This window comes from Argopecten irradians, chromosome 11 (genome assembly GCF_041381155.1).
Source record: "Argopecten irradians isolate NY chromosome 11, Ai_NY, whole genome shotgun sequence".
In the NCBI taxonomy this organism is placed as follows: Eukaryota; Metazoa; Mollusca; class Bivalvia; order Pectinida; family Pectinidae; genus Argopecten; species Argopecten irradians.
In genome coordinates this window covers 34112006-34129014 of record NC_091144.1, presented here as the reverse complement: position 1 = coordinate 34129014, position 17009 = coordinate 34112006, and the positions used below count along the sequence as shown (strand labels likewise).

The 17009-nt window shown below is 33.1% G+C and overlaps 1 protein-coding gene across 1 annotated transcript; it reads left to right on the top strand.

Annotated features, from left to right (window-relative positions):
- The first annotated feature begins 3319 nt into the window (after window positions 1–3319).
- On the top strand, window positions 3320–15490 carry LOC138335379 (pre-mRNA-splicing factor SLU7-like). Its single transcript, XM_069284437.1, has 14 exons — window positions 3320–3450; window positions 4515–4741; window positions 5285–5435; window positions 5826–5906; window positions 7390–7554; window positions 8100–8294; window positions 8938–9035; window positions 9451–9518; window positions 10142–10338; window positions 10918–11022; window positions 11728–11835; window positions 12312–12386; window positions 13842–13985; window positions 14684–15490. Exons 2-14 carry the CDS (start codon window positions 4575–4577, stop codon window positions 14855–14857), a joined length of 1728 nt encoding a protein of 575 aa, XP_069140538.1. The 5' UTR covers window positions 3320–3450; window positions 4515–4574; the 3' UTR covers window positions 14858–15490.
- The last annotated feature ends 1519 nt before the right edge of the window (window positions 15491–17009 follow it).

The window sequence follows — 17009 nt, the reverse complement described above, 5'->3', positions numbered from 1 at the left end:
TCGCAAAAGTTATTAACTGAGTTGCCGTTAATACTACCCGTATCATCGCCATCTGACCAATTTGATTAAAATAAATAAACTGTTAATTTTCATAACGCGGGTCGTATTATGTTTCCCGCTGTCGTCCTAAATACCACTCGGTATATACGTAGTTGAGTATCACTGCGCCAGACGGCAAAACTGCGAATTTTCTCTCCACTGTCAGTTATCATGTTTGGTGTAATAACATCATTTTAAAGATGTTCCACTGCTGACAAATGACATTTTTTCTCTATAAAAAAACCAGGAGCAGACGATTCAGTATTTCTCTTCAGTTGCAAAAGTTACTTACTTTACACCATTACCACCAATGAAAAGTTTGAGCTTCTAATTTTACTTCAAGTTATAAATATTAAAATAATTAATAGCATGCCGAAATTCCGTAGCACTATATATGTGCTATATATGTTCCCAGAACCTGGCACGATTTTTTAACAACAGTATATAATGTATATATTATAGCATCTTGATACTATATTATATATATGTATACTATTGGTTAATTTTTTTTCGTGCCAGGTCCCTGTGATGTTCTATATGGAATGAAGTATCTATTGCGCAAACACCAACAGCAAAATAAATTCCCTTGTATTATTTTTTGTGTTAATTACACATATACGATTAAACACCATTTATTGTTCAAATTATGAGTATCGTTTATGTTCCGTCAGTGTTAAGCCATCGGTATGCATTTTCTGATGTTATTAATGTCTTCTTTTTAGAAACGTTATGTTTTTCTCCGGAAAGTTAGTTGGTATTTAAAATAGTTTTTATCGATGGATAACCTTAATTTGTATCTTTTAATTTTGACTTTCTGACCAAAATATATTTCTTTCCAATAATTATTTGATTTCTGATATCAAAAATTAGCATATATATCTAGTTGTTACGGATTTTTTTTTTTTTTTTTTTTTTTTTTACTGCTAGAGAAAATGCAAGAATAAAAATGCATCAATTTTATAGTATATACTGTATGTTAGTTTTCAAAATTCTACGACTGTCATTGTTTCATTTTGGTATCTATGATGAATTTTGTATTAACGGTCATCTAGGGCTTATTGATTTTTTTAGAAAATTCTCCTGGCTCCATTTTAGCCTATAAAATGCTATTTTCCCGGATTTCATTTTTTTTTTTTTTTTTTTTTTTTTTTAAAAGTATCTGTTATAGTATTATACATAAAGCACGTTTTTAAATGGTTTACAAGTGAGGACAAAATCAATAACATGCCAAAAATTTGAGCAAACCCAATATCCTCAATTTGTATCTTTCCCTTTTTTATTTCTTCAAAAGTCAATTTGTAGTAACAATAATAAGTAAAATATAAATGGGTAGAGTATCTTCTCGTAACAAAAATAATTAAAAACTAAATATATGTTCAAAATGTAGACACAAGGAGTCCCCTTGCCACATACATAAAGTATTGTAAGAAAACATCACTTAAGGCCCTTTATGCCTTTTTAAAAATACCAAAATAGATCAAAAGCAAATTTAAAGTCATTATATACCTTGACATTTAACGCTGCAAAATTTGGAAAAAAATCGGAGTGTCGGCAGATTTTGCATCCCCACTTTTAGTTTTACATTTTGTACGTTAGTCTCAAAGTTCCTGTTCAACTGTTTGCGGCAGTTGTTAAACTCACATTACAATTTTAACTGTAAAAAAAAAAAAAATCTAACAAAAAAACCTACTGAATTCATGACTGCAATAAACATAATGAAACATTGCATAACAACTGTTTGTGTCAGAGTCACAGCAGACATTAGCGACAAAGTTACGACAGACGTTTGCGGCAATGTTACATTCATTTGGTGTTGTAACCTCAACTTAGGCCATTAATATCAATTTTCTGTGTTATTGTTGTTTTAAATTATTTTGTTTCGGAAATGTAGTGGGCCTTTAAATTATGTTGACACTTAACCTTTTGGTTAATTTTTATTCGGCACAAAATGTGACGAACATTTATAGAAATTTTTAAGTGTCGACTGTACTGGATGGCACAAATTTTCTTTTAATCATACTGTATATAAAACATGACCAGTGATTGTAAATAGCATGTGATCTATTGATATTATATCATTCTCCACTCTACTTCCTCTTTCTTTATCTAATCTCTTTCTTCCCTCTGATCTGTTCAACTTTAAGAAAAATAATTCTGATAAAATATTTAAGATAAAAAGCCATCATATGATGTACATGTATCTATCATATGTGTTGTACATTGTAATGGAGAGGGCATTTGTAAGTTCAAATTAACTTGTGCCCGATCCTGCAGCTAATATGAAAATAAAATGTTTTAACTTTTATTCGACGAATGCCTTGCGTCATTACAAACAGTTATTTTTGCATTTCGTGTGATTTATTGATTTACAGTAAAATTGTTTGATGTGTATTGTTTTAATCCCTTTCTTGTCTAGCAATCGCGATCAAACAGCGGGCTAGGTTTTGATTCCCTGACTGATATCTTTATAGGCTATGATTTGTCTCCCTTTTTCTTAATCAAATTTGTTACTTTTACCTCGAATAATACATTATATAGCTCACCGTAGTCCATTGATTGGTTGAGTTAAAAGTGATCACATACTTGTTGTGCATTTGTACAACAGTCTAAGGGAGGTGTTTTAGTTTGAATGTATAACGAGTTATTTCCACTTCATTGTAATTGTATCAAAGACTCAATGCAATGAAACTTCTAGAGGAGCGCGAGTTCCCCAAACCCTCTCACTACACTAGATATAGTCCGCTAAACAATTTCCCATATCAGAATTAGAATTTCTGATATGGAAAATTGTTTTCTAATTCCTGATATCAAAAATAGAATTTCCGAGATCGAAATTAGAATTTCCGATAACGGAATTAGGATTTCCGATATCGGAATTAGGATTTCCGATATAGGAAATTAATTCCCGATATCGGAAATTTCAATACCGATATCGGAATTAATAGAATAAAAAGTAACTTGGTTTGCCATACGAACACACTTGTCACTGTGATAGTGTGTTTTAATTTGTTACATAGAAATTACCATTGAATGTACATATGTATGTGTAGACTATGTATTTATCACATATAAATGGTTTATTCAGATATATAATAATGACTTAACGACTTAATGGCGTATCTACACATATAACAAAGTCTTGGTTTACCTTGTAAACATGTGACAATGACTACATGTAGATCCTGCCTTTAATTCCTGTCCGATTCTACCCAAACCTGTCTAGGTCTGTTTCTGCCAAGTCTTCCAGTAGTAGTACTCGCTTGGTCTGTGTCAGTTAGACGACGCTTGAGTGAGACGAAAAACAACGTTTGTAACACTGCGCAAGGCTTAATGATAATGTGATTGGAAGATATTCCTAGACACGGAGAGCGATTTAACAATGTAGATTAACAACTACAATATTAATTTTTGGTATGTATATGTACCTGATCATAAACAATATTCTTTAGGGCTGCGCGAGCCAAACTGTAAAAGTTTGAAAGAGGGGGGGGGGGGGGGGGGGGGGTTATAAACAAGTGGGGATCCGATCTGATAATCTTATCCTTGTGCAATGTTTCAGAGGGAATCAGCAAGAATAGCTTTTATAAATTAGAAGGAAAAGGAAATGATCTGCCTATAATTGAAGGCAATAGGTTAAATATTAGACAACATATGCAGACAGCTGTGAACAAATCTGCGAACTCAATGCAGGATCCGGAGCACAAAAGCAATACAAAGTAAAACAATACCAAGTATAATACTTTTAAGAAGAGACAATAGAAGTACACTTCCAAACACCAACTAGGGATTGGGATCTGAATATAAAATACATAGAAATTACACAATATGTACTAAACAACACAATAGAAATTAAATAGTGCACATAACAGTGCAGCAAGTTTCTCCACTTAGGCATAACACACTACAACACAAATAACACTACAACACAACCTTTAATGGGACAAACTCATAAACAGCACCAAATCCTCCCCTAAATGACCAGAAATCGTCAATAGTGACAATCTGGTTGACACACAAGAAGAAGAATCGCTATATATATAATTATAAGACTAGGTCGCAATTCACACCTATAAAGATAATCCAATTACAATAATATAATTATAATTAAGAAACATCTAGATTTGGTAATAGACAGCATCATTGGCAGGAGACCAGTTCTTGCGAGTACCAATTCTCGCCATTGCATCTGTATCTGAATAATTTTCAGACAATTTAACGTCAATAAAGTCATCTTCTGATAGAAGATACTTTCATGCTGATTTCCACAAAAAAATTGTCTGAAAATTTGTGTGCTATCTACAAATACACATGCCATGGTGAGAATTGGTACTCTCAGTAGACACGGCATAATGATAATGTCTCAAAAGTATCTCGCCATACTAATAAACAGTTGTTGAAGTAGCTAAATTTTCACGGAACAACCCACAAATTCCCAGCCATATACAACTCATTACTTGTTTGTTTTCTATTTTCAGTAACCAAATCTTCATCTGAAAGAATTTGGAACATTAAGTGTTGATCTTCTTGTTGTCGCCATGGCAACGGGTGGTGTAAACTTGCCACCCTCGGTGGTGGCAAGGAAAGCCAAGATGGAGGAGAATGAGCCCACTAAGATGTCTCGGGAGGATTGGAGGAAGGAAAAAGAGTTGGAGGAGATGAGGAAGGCAGGAACAGCTCCAGCCATGAAGGACGAAGAGGGCAGGTAAGTTAAACATGCTAACTTTATATTCACCCCTGAAAGTTCATAATTGGACTGGTCTAGTCTTTGTTTTAGAAGAATCTAAATGTGTATTCAGGTGTGAATGAGTTAATTTGTTTTATCTCTTTAGACCAGATTGTGTGTTTATGTTTCTTTTCAAGTAAAACTTCTTTCTATCATATCATGCAAAAACTTCAATGATTTCAAGAAAGAGCCATATAAATTCATCTTATACCATCATCTATATTAATATTGTGAATGCAAAAAACAAGGGTACTGCATATCGGTAGATATAAAATGGGCCTTCTGATATATGCTAAATCATACTGTATAACATTTATTAGGTAAATAAAGCTATCACAAGGAGACAAATCCAAAATTATAGAATAAATAACAACTGAGGATTTATGCCAGAGATACACTTTTCATAAATGTATATCAAATACTCTGCATCTCTCTCAGGATCATGAATAAACAGTGTGATATAATAGAAAACCGTAAAGTATTTGAATATTTCTGATCTGACACATGATTTTATGTTTACAGGGATATTAATCCCCATATCCCGCAATACATCATGCAGGCACCCTGGTACTTCGGAGCGGAAGCAGCCACGCTCAAACATCAGCGCCAACAGCCAGAGAAACTCAAGGAATTCAGTAAACTTGGAAAATTGTTCAAGAAGGGAGTGATAGAGGTATGAATGTGCATTCCAAAAATCATTATTTTCACTTTATATTTTCAAAAATATTACACTTTGATGATTTGTCAAAGCATCTGAAAGTGAAAGGTGGAATCTCTTGTATTGTGATGGATAGATTTTAAAAACCATTGTTACATGTATACATGTAAAAATGTATGTGATCTTATACAATTATTGACATTTTATAAAGGTTAATATGAGAAATTATTAACCTGAGAAAGGTAATATTTCCCAGGTTATTAGATTTGCACTGTCACCTTCTGGGATAAGTATTCTTCGTTGTCAGGTTAACGTTGATTTCATTAACGCCTTCAAAGCAGGCTCGACCAATTCAGTAAACAGCGAAAAACACAGTCATTTAACTTTTTTTTTTCTTATTTCAAGGGGTCTGTTGCGACAAAGTTCAGAAAAGGTGCATGTGAAAACTGTGGAGCCATGACTCATAAAAAGAAAGATTGTGTAGAGGTGAGTATTTCTGTAACGGAAAACACCACAGATACCACAGGTATTAAAGATTCTCCACCGCTGACAAATGGTATTTTTTCACAATCAAAAACAGGAGCAGACAATTTAGTATTTTTCTTCGGTTACAAAAGTTACTTACACCATTACCACCATTGGAAAGTTTGAGCTTGTAATTTTACTTCAAGTTAAAATTACAAAAAAATAATTAATTGCATCCCGAAAAAATTCAGTGGCACTATATTCTATATGGAATGAAGTACTGATTGCGCATGCACCAAATGCAAAATAAATTATTTTACATTATTTTTTGTGTTAATTAGACACATATATACACGATTAAACACCAATTATTGTTCAAGTGATGAATATCATTTTTGCTCTATTGGCAGTGGAGCATCTTTAAAGATTCTAGAGATAAGTAGCCAAGATTCCATTGATTGTGTCTTACCAAATGATAAAAATTTGAGGTATAATGATTCACTGATGCATCTATGTATTGCATCGCTTAGTGGTGCATCTATGCATCATGTGCAATTTATTGGTATCGAGATACCTTAAATTCAAAATTGAACATTGGATTGTCTCCCTTGGTCAACGTCAGCCGAATGTTTGTTAGTAACTAAATGGCAGAATCTCACGAGGAGCAAAACACTAAACTTGTGTCAGCGCCTGTGGCCTATAAGGCTGCTTCCTGGTCTTATTTCAAGTCTCTGTCTACTAAATTTCATTTAAATAACGGAACAGGGGAAATAGATAAAGTTCAAGTCAAGAAATCTCTGTCATTTTTATTTGATAATGTAAATATTTATTTCAGCATGTTACTTTTTTTTCATAATGTCTATAAAAATATCGCGATATGTATCATACCGTGAACCCTGTATCGTCACATACCTTGCGATACACAGCACAAATAAAAATGATCTCCTGACTAGTTGTCTACCCTTACTAGTTGTCTACCCTTCTACTCTGTCTTGCTCTATGTCGACTGAACATACTGGTAATATTTTTTATTTCTTTGCTGCATTACACTTCGTTAGATCAATAGTGTAAGAGTTTTCTAAACTAATAATGATATGCTTGTATAACTACGGTAAACACTTTATGTTTTGTATACAGTTACTGTGAACTCGACTGTAATATGTATTCCACAAATTGAAATGAAATTGTAAAATTTTATAATCCGTGAAAATTTAGCTCAACAAAAATAGATAATTTCACAGTATAACTTAAATTGAACTTTTTTCTGTGATTATCAATATATCTTACAGCCATTTTATATTTGAAATATTCCTACTGCATGATTTGACATGTATTGTTTGCGTTGTTTGTAATTAGTTAGTGATTCTTGTGCCATATGTTGTCGAAAGACTTTTGAACCTTAACAATTTCTTATATACCGAAATTTTGTCCAGATCAGAAAAAATTATTTCACTGTGATGAAATCTTCATACAAGACATTAAATGTATGTTGCTTTATGGACAGAGACCTAGAAAAGTCGGTGCTAAATATTCAGGAGACGATTTTGCACCTGACGAGCACATTGTACCTGTGCTGGAGCACGACTTCAGTGGTAAGAGGGATCGATGGAATGGTTACGATCCAGACGATCATCACCGTATACACGAGGAATGGGCAAGGATCGAGGAGGTGTGTAAACTTTTATAAAATGCATGAAAGAAATGTCTGACAAACTGGCATCAGCCAAATATGTTCAATTTAATCATCAGAGCATCGAGTTGACCCTTGACTTTAAGCAGTTTAGAAGTCAAATCACCATTTCTGAGAAATCTGAAGAGGCAAATATATATGACAAATAAACATAAGCTTCAAACCCCAGAGTCAAATCTGATTTTCAAGAGTCAAAAACATACTCTCAGGGATCTACTGGATGCTCTGATGATGAGAAGAGTATTTTATCAAAATTTTGTATACCGGTAGGAAGGGAGTCAAATTTTTTAGAATATGGAATTTGAAGTGGATAAGATTTAAAAGAGTTTAAAAGGGAAATTGTTTGATGTTTCAGTTCTGATATAAATAGTCCTAATAAGACTCACATGTCATCATTAAACTCATGGGTCTTTGTTCATAATGTATGACCTGTGTAAAGTGACTTCTGCCTTTCTTTCACAAATAATATTGGAACAGTCTTGTCAATATGATTGTATCTTTATCAGTAATGATTGTCGCTACAGGCGAAGCGGACGCTGAAGGAGGAGAGATTGGATGCTTCGTTTAAAAAGCAGGAAGGTGAGGAACGGGAGGGCAGGGCCAACAACACAGAAGATGAGGATAAATACGCCGACGATGTTGACATGCCGGGACAAAAGTTTGAAACTAAGCAGAGAATTACAGTCAGAAATCTCCGTATTCGAGAAGATACAGCCAAGGTAACCATATATGTATCAGACATCTTTGGTTCAATTTCATCTCGTAATGATATATGTGTACTATTTTGTTACAGCTAGTAAAATTTGTTGTAACAAATTCTAAATGACCTAAGAACTTAATGTTTTATACAAGTAAAGTCAAACTTTAATGATTCAAAATCCAATGAAACAATTTTCTCACTGTATTGAACTTTTTGCTTGGTACCTAATTTTTTCGCTGAATACATTGGAACTCCACAAATAAACCCATCCACGATTCAAATTTTTACAACTCAAAGTTTTCATTATATCAAACTTTCTTCATGACCCATTTGGTATGATATTACATGTATATTTTGTAACTGACAAATGTAGTAGGGTATTACAGGGTGCCGGAAAAGTTGGTGATCGGTGATGTCAGGTTTCACTGTTACATTATATAATTGTGTTCATAAAAATATTATCACTCTAAGTTTGTTTAAATTATTTTGAGAAAGAAAAATTTGACATGTTTTTTGACATGTTCCCAAAAGAATGTTCCCAAAAGAAAGAATGAATCTTTCTTTTGGGATTTATCTATATATTGGAATGCATTGAGTGTTAAAGATTAGGCCTGTTTTCAAATTTAAGTATCGTGAATAATTTTTGTTTCTATTTCTTCCAGTATTTATATAATTTGGATCCAAATTCAGCCTTCTACGATCCAAAAACGAGATCCATGCGTCAGAATCCATTTGAAAACACAAGTCGGGATCAGTCCGAGTAAGTATATAATTGCACCTTAAAATTTTGTATGCTTGTCAATTTTTCAAATTTTCTCAATTTTCATTAGGAGAAAGTGTGTGATTGACATTTACCAGGCGAAACACATGTGCGTAGTACAAATTCAGCATGAAATCAAGGGGAGATAATATTAATTAAATGATTAGAGAATTGATTTGATAGGTAACAACGAGTGTGTAACCTTCATGTACATGTATATATATTACTAAACGGAACACCATATTATAGTGTAGATTAGTTTAGATTACAATTCATATGGAAGTGAATTCATTTGATAATGATACCTATTAATAAAAGTTGCTGTAGCATATAAAAGAAAAAGTTAACTTCTTGAAACAATATACATGTCTTGTACTAAAAATAGTATTGTGAAAATTTTTTTTTTATTTTACAGTGTAAAATTCACAGGTGACAACTTTGTACGATTCTCTGGAGATGCCCATCAGTTCTCCAAAAAACAAGGTTAGTCTTCAGTTTAGTTTCAGAGAAATTCTGTTTTCTATTAATATGTACATGTAGACCATGTAGAATTATATCAATATCTTTTTATTACGTATGAAAGATATCTATTATTAGAGAAAGATGAAATTGTGACCTACCAAGAATTTACTTTTGATCATTCTGACCTTAATGTTCTGGTCAAATGTCAAATCATTTTTGAAATTAAAGAAATCTTTGCTTATAGAAAGGTGATTAGAACTAAATCTTTGATTTCAGTGACATCAATTTTATTAATCAATCAAACAAGCTTTTATTAACCAAAATGAAATTGACAAATGAAAAAAAAAGGGGGCCGCGGTGGCCTAGTGGTTAAGATGTCCCGACATATTACCACAAGCCCTCCACCTCTGGGATGCGGGTTCGAATCCCATGTGGGGCAGTTGCCAGGTACTGACCGCTGGTTGATGGTTTTTCTCCGGGTACTCCGGCTTTCCTCCACCAACAAACCTGGCACGTCCTTACATGACCCTGGCTGTTAATAAGACGTAAAAATAAACAAAACAAAAACTAAAAGACAAATGAAAATGAAATAAAACTCATCTTCGATTCTATCCTTCAAATTACCCTTGTGCTTGTTATAACAGTGTTTGCCTGGGATGCCTATGAGAGCGGTACAGACGTCCACCTTCAGGCTGACCCCACCAAACTAGAATTGTTGTCCAAGGAGGTGGAGAAGAGGAAAGACACATTCAAAACGACGGCCAAAGATAGCATCCTGGCAAAATACGGCGGGGAGGAACATTTGGAGGCGCTGCCTAAACAGTTACTACTGGCCCAGACTGTAAGTGTTCAATATCTTTTTCTGAGTTAAAGGAAACTATAGAGATTCTAATATATCAAAAGTCTCTTTAAAAGCATCTAGATGTCTTGAGGATGAAGGCATGAATACCATAAAACATAGAATCTTAAACTAGCTTTTGATACAGACATAGTCAAACTTTGGTGTGTTTTCATACCAAACACCAAATAAGCCAAAATATGACCACATCCAAAATATTCCAATTTACAGTACATGTATACCATTTGCTGTTTGATGTCTTTTCCTTTGTATCAAAATCTCCGGTGAAAAACTGATCATACCTATGACTATTTTCACTGTCAATTTTCATCCTTCAATCAGCGGAAAACTTAAATCTCTCTATAACAGACAATATGATTGGCATCTGTTTGTTAAACACAGGTTTTACTGTATGGCACATGCATATTGTGAGATGAATTGCGGTACTATTACAGCTTCCTAAAGGGATGGTATAGTACATTCCACTTAGGTAGACAGCAAATTCAAAACAAACGAAAAAGAATCATAATAATTTAAACTTACCCTTACCTATTATGATTGTATTTGTTTTGTGGTTTGTAGGAAAATTATGTGGAGTATTCACGACATGGGACGATCATTAAAGGCCAAGAGAAGGGAGCCATACGGTCAAAGTATGAAGAGGATGTTTACAACAATAATCATACAGTGAGTAGGGAATAATGTAGCTATGCCATATTATATTCAATATTTGCATAATACAGAGTACGGAGTTATCTGCCCATTTGGGTAGGTATTGATTATGTGTATAATTTTTTTTTATTGTTTCATATTTATTTTGTTTTTTGAACCTGTATCCAGAGGACTAAGAAAGAATAAGTCTGATATCCAATCTGATTGACATCACATGTTTTTATCAAGCCTTTTGATCAATTTTGTGCAAACTTGGGCAATTATTATATCATATGGATGTCTATAATTTGACACAACACATGCTTCAGCAACAATTACCATGGGAAAAACAACAGATGAACATTTAGTTACCCTGGTCTGAAATAAAGTGTAACAGAGGTATTATGTATAGATTAACCAATTAGCTTCTACTTTTCATAATACTTGTAGTATATGGATTGATGACTGTTAATTTTCAGAGTGTACGAGTTAATGAACTTTATTTATTTTCAGAGTATAAGAGTCTAGGAAATTTTCGTTTAATTTTCTGAGTGTATGAGTTGATGAACTTTATCATTTATTTTTTGAGTGTATGAGTTGATGAACTTAATTTGTTTTCAGTGTATATGAGTTGAGAAAATTTTCTTTAAATTTTCAGAGTGATTGAGTTGATGAACTTAATTTATTTTCAGAATAATTTCAGAGTGTATGAGTTAATGAACTTTATCATTTACTTTTCAGAGTGTATGGGGTTCGTACTGGAAGGAAGGTCGCTGGGGTTACAAATGCTGTCACTCGTTAGTGAAAGAAGCCTATTGTACAGGGGAGGCTGGTAAAGAGGCAGCGCAGGTATGACAGCTGATAGTAAAACAACAAGTGACAGGTTTTACTTATAGATGGAGTATAGATTGTTTGTTAATATGACCAGACTTTATGCAGTTAAACATGACTAATGTGAATTCTGACAACACAAAGTCTGCTTAACTTGATACAGACATAAGAAAGTAAGCCCAGGGGTGGATATATTGTGAGTAATAGTAACCCCTGGGGTATCGCGGATGCCCATTCCCTTAATTCACGTGTCAAAATAGTGACTTTGAAAAAGGATAAATCTTTTTAATGAAACTCCTTGAGCCTGGAAATAAACATTTTGACTTCAATATCTTTTTAAAAATTTATGATAATAGAGGAAGATAATGGAAAGGTTGTATATCTGATCACAGTGGAATTTTATGTAGAAATCCTAGAAGTACACTTTGATACTAAAGGTGTCGAAAACATCACATACCAGTATGTGTTATTGTGTGTAAATATTTTTATTGTAGAACATGTTGATGATAGAGAACCAGGACAAAGCCGGGTCTGAAGAAGAGGAAACAGTTCCTAAATCATTACTGGAGGTAAGTGCAAGGCTTGGAATTTTCACTTCAATAATATAACAGTTATCTCCCTTCCATAACCTTTGGGACAGAATCATAGAAAGGCAGTTACATGTATATATTTAAAGATGCTCCACCGCTGACAAGTGGTATTTTTTTCACTATCAAAAACAGGAGCAGACGAGGTATTTTCCTTCAGTTACAAAAGTTACTTACTTTACAACATTATCACCATTGAAAAGTTTGAGCTTCTAATTTTACTTCAAGTTAAAAATATAAAAAATAATTAACTGCCTCCCAAAAAAATTCCATGGCGCTATATTCTATATGAAATGAAGTACTGATTGCGCATGCACCAAAGGTAAAACAAATATTTTATATTATTTTCTGTGTTAATTAGGCATTTAAATACACAATTAAACAATTATTGTTCAAATGATGAATGGCATTTATGCTCTATCGTCGGTGAACATCTTTAAGTATTGGGAATCAATTATAAAAGTACAATCAATAATACTGGATACCATTGACTCTCTTATATTTATACAGTATACATTTAAGTTCTTAGTTACTCAGAAGAATTTTTGAAAGATGAACCAGCAGTATGAAGTAGCAAATATTTTGTTTAGTTTCATAAATTAATGTTTGTGCATCTAAAACATTTTGAAATTAGGTTTTGGCTTTAAAGATTCAGAACAGTATGAAATAAGCATGAGTTATCTCCCATTTAATTATCGATTACAATTGAAAATCTGTCTGATATATTTTTAAACATGTTTGACCTTTATTCAACATTGAGGGGGTGAATTATACGATGAAATGTATTACCTTTCATATTCCTTGAAAAATTTTATAACCATATTCGACCCAATAAGCGCCCTCCCCCTTTGATGCCTCAATTTCAATTGTTGGGACATAAATAAAGACCAAAACTGCATAGCTATGCAATAATTTCGTTTTATTAAGCACCTTTTCATTTTTTTCATTTTTCAAATACCTTGGGCACTTATTGGGTTGAATACGGTAAATAAATTTTACAAGGAATATGAAAGGTAATAATCGATTATTAAATGGTATATTCAGATGAAGACATTCTAGATATGGTCAAATGAATGACCTTGATTCATTGTATTTGAACACAGTGGTCAGATCCTAAACTTATTCACCCCTGAAGACACATATGGACTCTTCTACTTCAAGGCCTTGGACAGCCCATTATAAAATTTAAGGGGTGAATGGATTAGTTCTCTAAGAAGACCTCTCAGTAACCAAGAGTGCAAAATATTTGATAAGATTTCTAATATAACATAAACCATGCTGTGTGAAATTTGTAAGATTTGTTCTGACCACTAATATCTAGTGTCAAAGTTAGTGGGTTGTATAATCTATTTGATTCATAAAATTGCATGCCTTTATTTAAATATTCTGTATGATAACTTATTCAATGAACTTAATGTGAAACTTTTCCCCAATCAGCAACATCAAGAAAAACTAAAAGAAAAAGACAAAAAGAAGAAGAAGAAAAAGAAGAAAAAGAAGAAGCACAAGAAGAAATCGTCCAGTAGTAGCAGTAGTGAAGATGAAGACGAAGAAGAGGAAAAGGAGAGGAAATTAAAGGAGGTATACATTGACCTATGGGAAATATACACATAATCTATCAAAACATAATACCTTCCCCCTTTTTCAGAGTTATGCCCCTTTGACACAAAATGATAAAACAGCTGCTTCTCCTAAACTACTGGGGGCTTTCAATAAAAATTTTGACAATAATCCTTATAGTGGAGATGGTGCATATTGATCGCAACAGATACCTCCAACTTTTGCAGAGTTATGCCCCTTTATTACAAAATTGTTAAACAGATGTTCTTCCTAAACTACTGGAGGGATTTTGATTGAACTGTTGACAATTATCGTTTTACTATGAAGATGTGTTATTTATATTGGAACATTCAAGTAAATCTGAAATCATTGGCATGTTTTGGAGGGTGGAGTTGGTGTATAAATTAGCCTCCTGCACAACATTTTTAATTGATTTTACAAATTTTTTATACCCCATCCCCCCAACATGCCCAACAGGTTAAACGTTTAAATATAAATAATAAGCTAGTATATAAGACAAACTCATAGTTGACATTGAGTCAAGATTATTTATTATTTTTAAAATCTCTCCTGTTATTATAATCTGAAACCACAAAAAAAGACAGGAATTTGTGGGAATCTTTCGTATACTATGACAAAATGTTGAAGAACATCCACACATTTATTTAATATCCTATTAACAAATTGTTCTTAACTATTATATTGTTTATTTACATCAGGCATTGAAGAAGGAAGAAGAGCACCAGAAGAAGGTAGACAAGCTGATGAAGATTGACGAGAGAAAACGTCCCTATAACAGTATGTATGCTGAGGCAGCCCCCACAGAGGAGGAGATGGAAGCTTGGCGTCTTAAACAACGACGAATGGAGGATCCCATGTCACATTTCACTTAACAAACGTGTATATGACATTCACAAAATGCTCGCAAATGGCAAACAGTTTTTAATCTACATCAAGTTACATCAATGTAACAACAAAGAGTTCAGATGGTTTTGAGTAATCTCGAGTAAATATGTAGGATGTCTTGTAATGGCTGCCAAAAACCAGTGATATTTAATAAGAAGGTAGTCATTTAGTGACCTACCAGATCTAATTAACATGAAATCTGTGGTTTGAGGGAATATTGTACACACTTTAAAAACATCCTGAAATAATAAAAGGGGGGTGTTATAGACTGATAAGAGTCTTATTGTAAGATTCTCATGTCAAATACTGTCGTCAGTGCCCGGTCACGTAAGTTAAGTCCTTAAAATGTTCTTTCACAACTTTTATGCTGTATTGAATTTTATAATAAATAAGAAAAGCTGAAATGTCTGTTGATGAAGTAACTTTAAATTATTCCACAAGTCGAATTGTGTGATAATTTAAGTGGAAACTTTACAACATTGTATGTATTTATAGATTGATACATATAAGATCTTTGAAATTCGTACTTTTAATTTTTGTGAAGGATGAATTTTAATATTTTATTTTCTATCATAATTCATTTAATATGTACAATGCAATAATAGATACATGTTATTTAATCCCATTGTTTTTGCTTTGTTTCTTGTTATTTTTCATAAATGACTCCAGTTCAAACTAATATTTCTCCCATACTTAACAGGGTTATCCCACAGTTGCTAAGGAAAAGAATAATAGAATCTTACACAAGTCTGTCAAGTAGACAGGAATATCTCAACTGGAGTGAAAGATTTTGGCTGGTCAACCACAGGCTTGCCAAGGGTTGCCGAGGGTTTGCTGCCAATATCTTTCAACTCGGGTTGAGATATCCCTGTCCACTTGACAGACCTATGATTTTATTAGTCTCTACCATGCCAAAGCTTTGTTTGACTTTGATTGATAGTATTGATGACAAACACATTAATTAGATTGAAACTGTTTTATTAGGATGTCTGATCAAAGGTCAAGATAACCTATCACCAATTTCATACAAAAGTAGAGATGAAGAACTACTAAAGTTAAAAAACATAAAATTTTATCATCCTAAGTCATAAGGTCTTCATCTTCAAACGACCTTCCCTAAGATAATCCTACATATAAACAACCTATTCATAACTAAGTGGCCTAGAGACTACTCCGACAATGTAAGAGATATAGCACGACCTAACACTTTTGAAACATTACGTCAACAGTCAGCAAAACAATGTCCGATAAAAAAACTGCTGACCATGTCAGTCGATTCTCATGATGTGCAGTGGCGTAGCGCCCGTGCATGCTTGCATGCTCAAGCATGCAATTGATAATCTGACTTACATTTTTGAACAGTCAGAAAAAACACAACATTTGAATACACGTAACGCTGCAGAATATAAATTATGTATAAATACATATGATATGCCCAACTGTATGCCTAACATTACTTTGTGCTCATTTGAAAGATTTGAAGATTGGCCATTCTGGAAATTTATTATAATAGTTGTTAAAAATGTTTGAATTTTGTCGAAGACAATGTTAGACTTAAACTAAAGATGAAGACTTCTTCACCAAAATCCCTCAAGCAATTGTGGATTTTGAATCGGGAAACACTTACGAATACCAAAATAAACAACATCGCATGAAAAGTTAGAAATATTCTAAAAACATATAATTGTCTTAAAAATGATAACAAAACAACTTAAAGCAATTGCAACATGTTCTTGGCCTTAGTAACGAAAAAGTGAATTGGTCAATTTTGGTTCACTTCCCACCCCGTTAAAACGCGTGTTAATCCGTGATTTCCGGTGTCACGAAATAGTTGGCTTTTATTTTTGTCGAATATGAACAGATTTTTGATTTAGAAAAAAGAATTTTTGTTGTTGTAATTGTTAGAAATAGAACAGAATAAGTAGAAAAATAGGTAATTAATACAATATTTTTTTTTATTGAGGTGGTCGAGGACTGGTTCCTTCTTACGCAATTTCCACCATTTTGACAGTGATCTTTGACTCGCTGTCATAAACAAACCAACACGTAAACTTAATTTTAATTTTGTTTAAAATATTCTCCATAAGTTTTTCATCAGTAAAAATAACACAAAATTCTGCCATTACTTGCTAATTTAAT

Excerpts from the sequence above, each read along its gene's own strand:
- LOC138335379 (XM_069284437.1), top strand. The coding sequence starts at position 4,575 with ATGGCAACGGGTGGTGTAAACTTGCCACCCTCGGTGGTGGCAAGGAAA. Across the intron at positions 9,519-10,141 it reads TCAGTTCTCCAAAAAACAAG|TGTTTGCCTGGGATGCCTAT; the intron begins GTTAGTCTTCAG and ends TTGTTATAACAG. Across the intron at positions 13,986-14,683 it reads AGGAGAGGAAATTAAAGGAG|GCATTGAAGAAGGAAGAAGA; the intron begins GTATACATTGAC and ends TATTTACATCAG.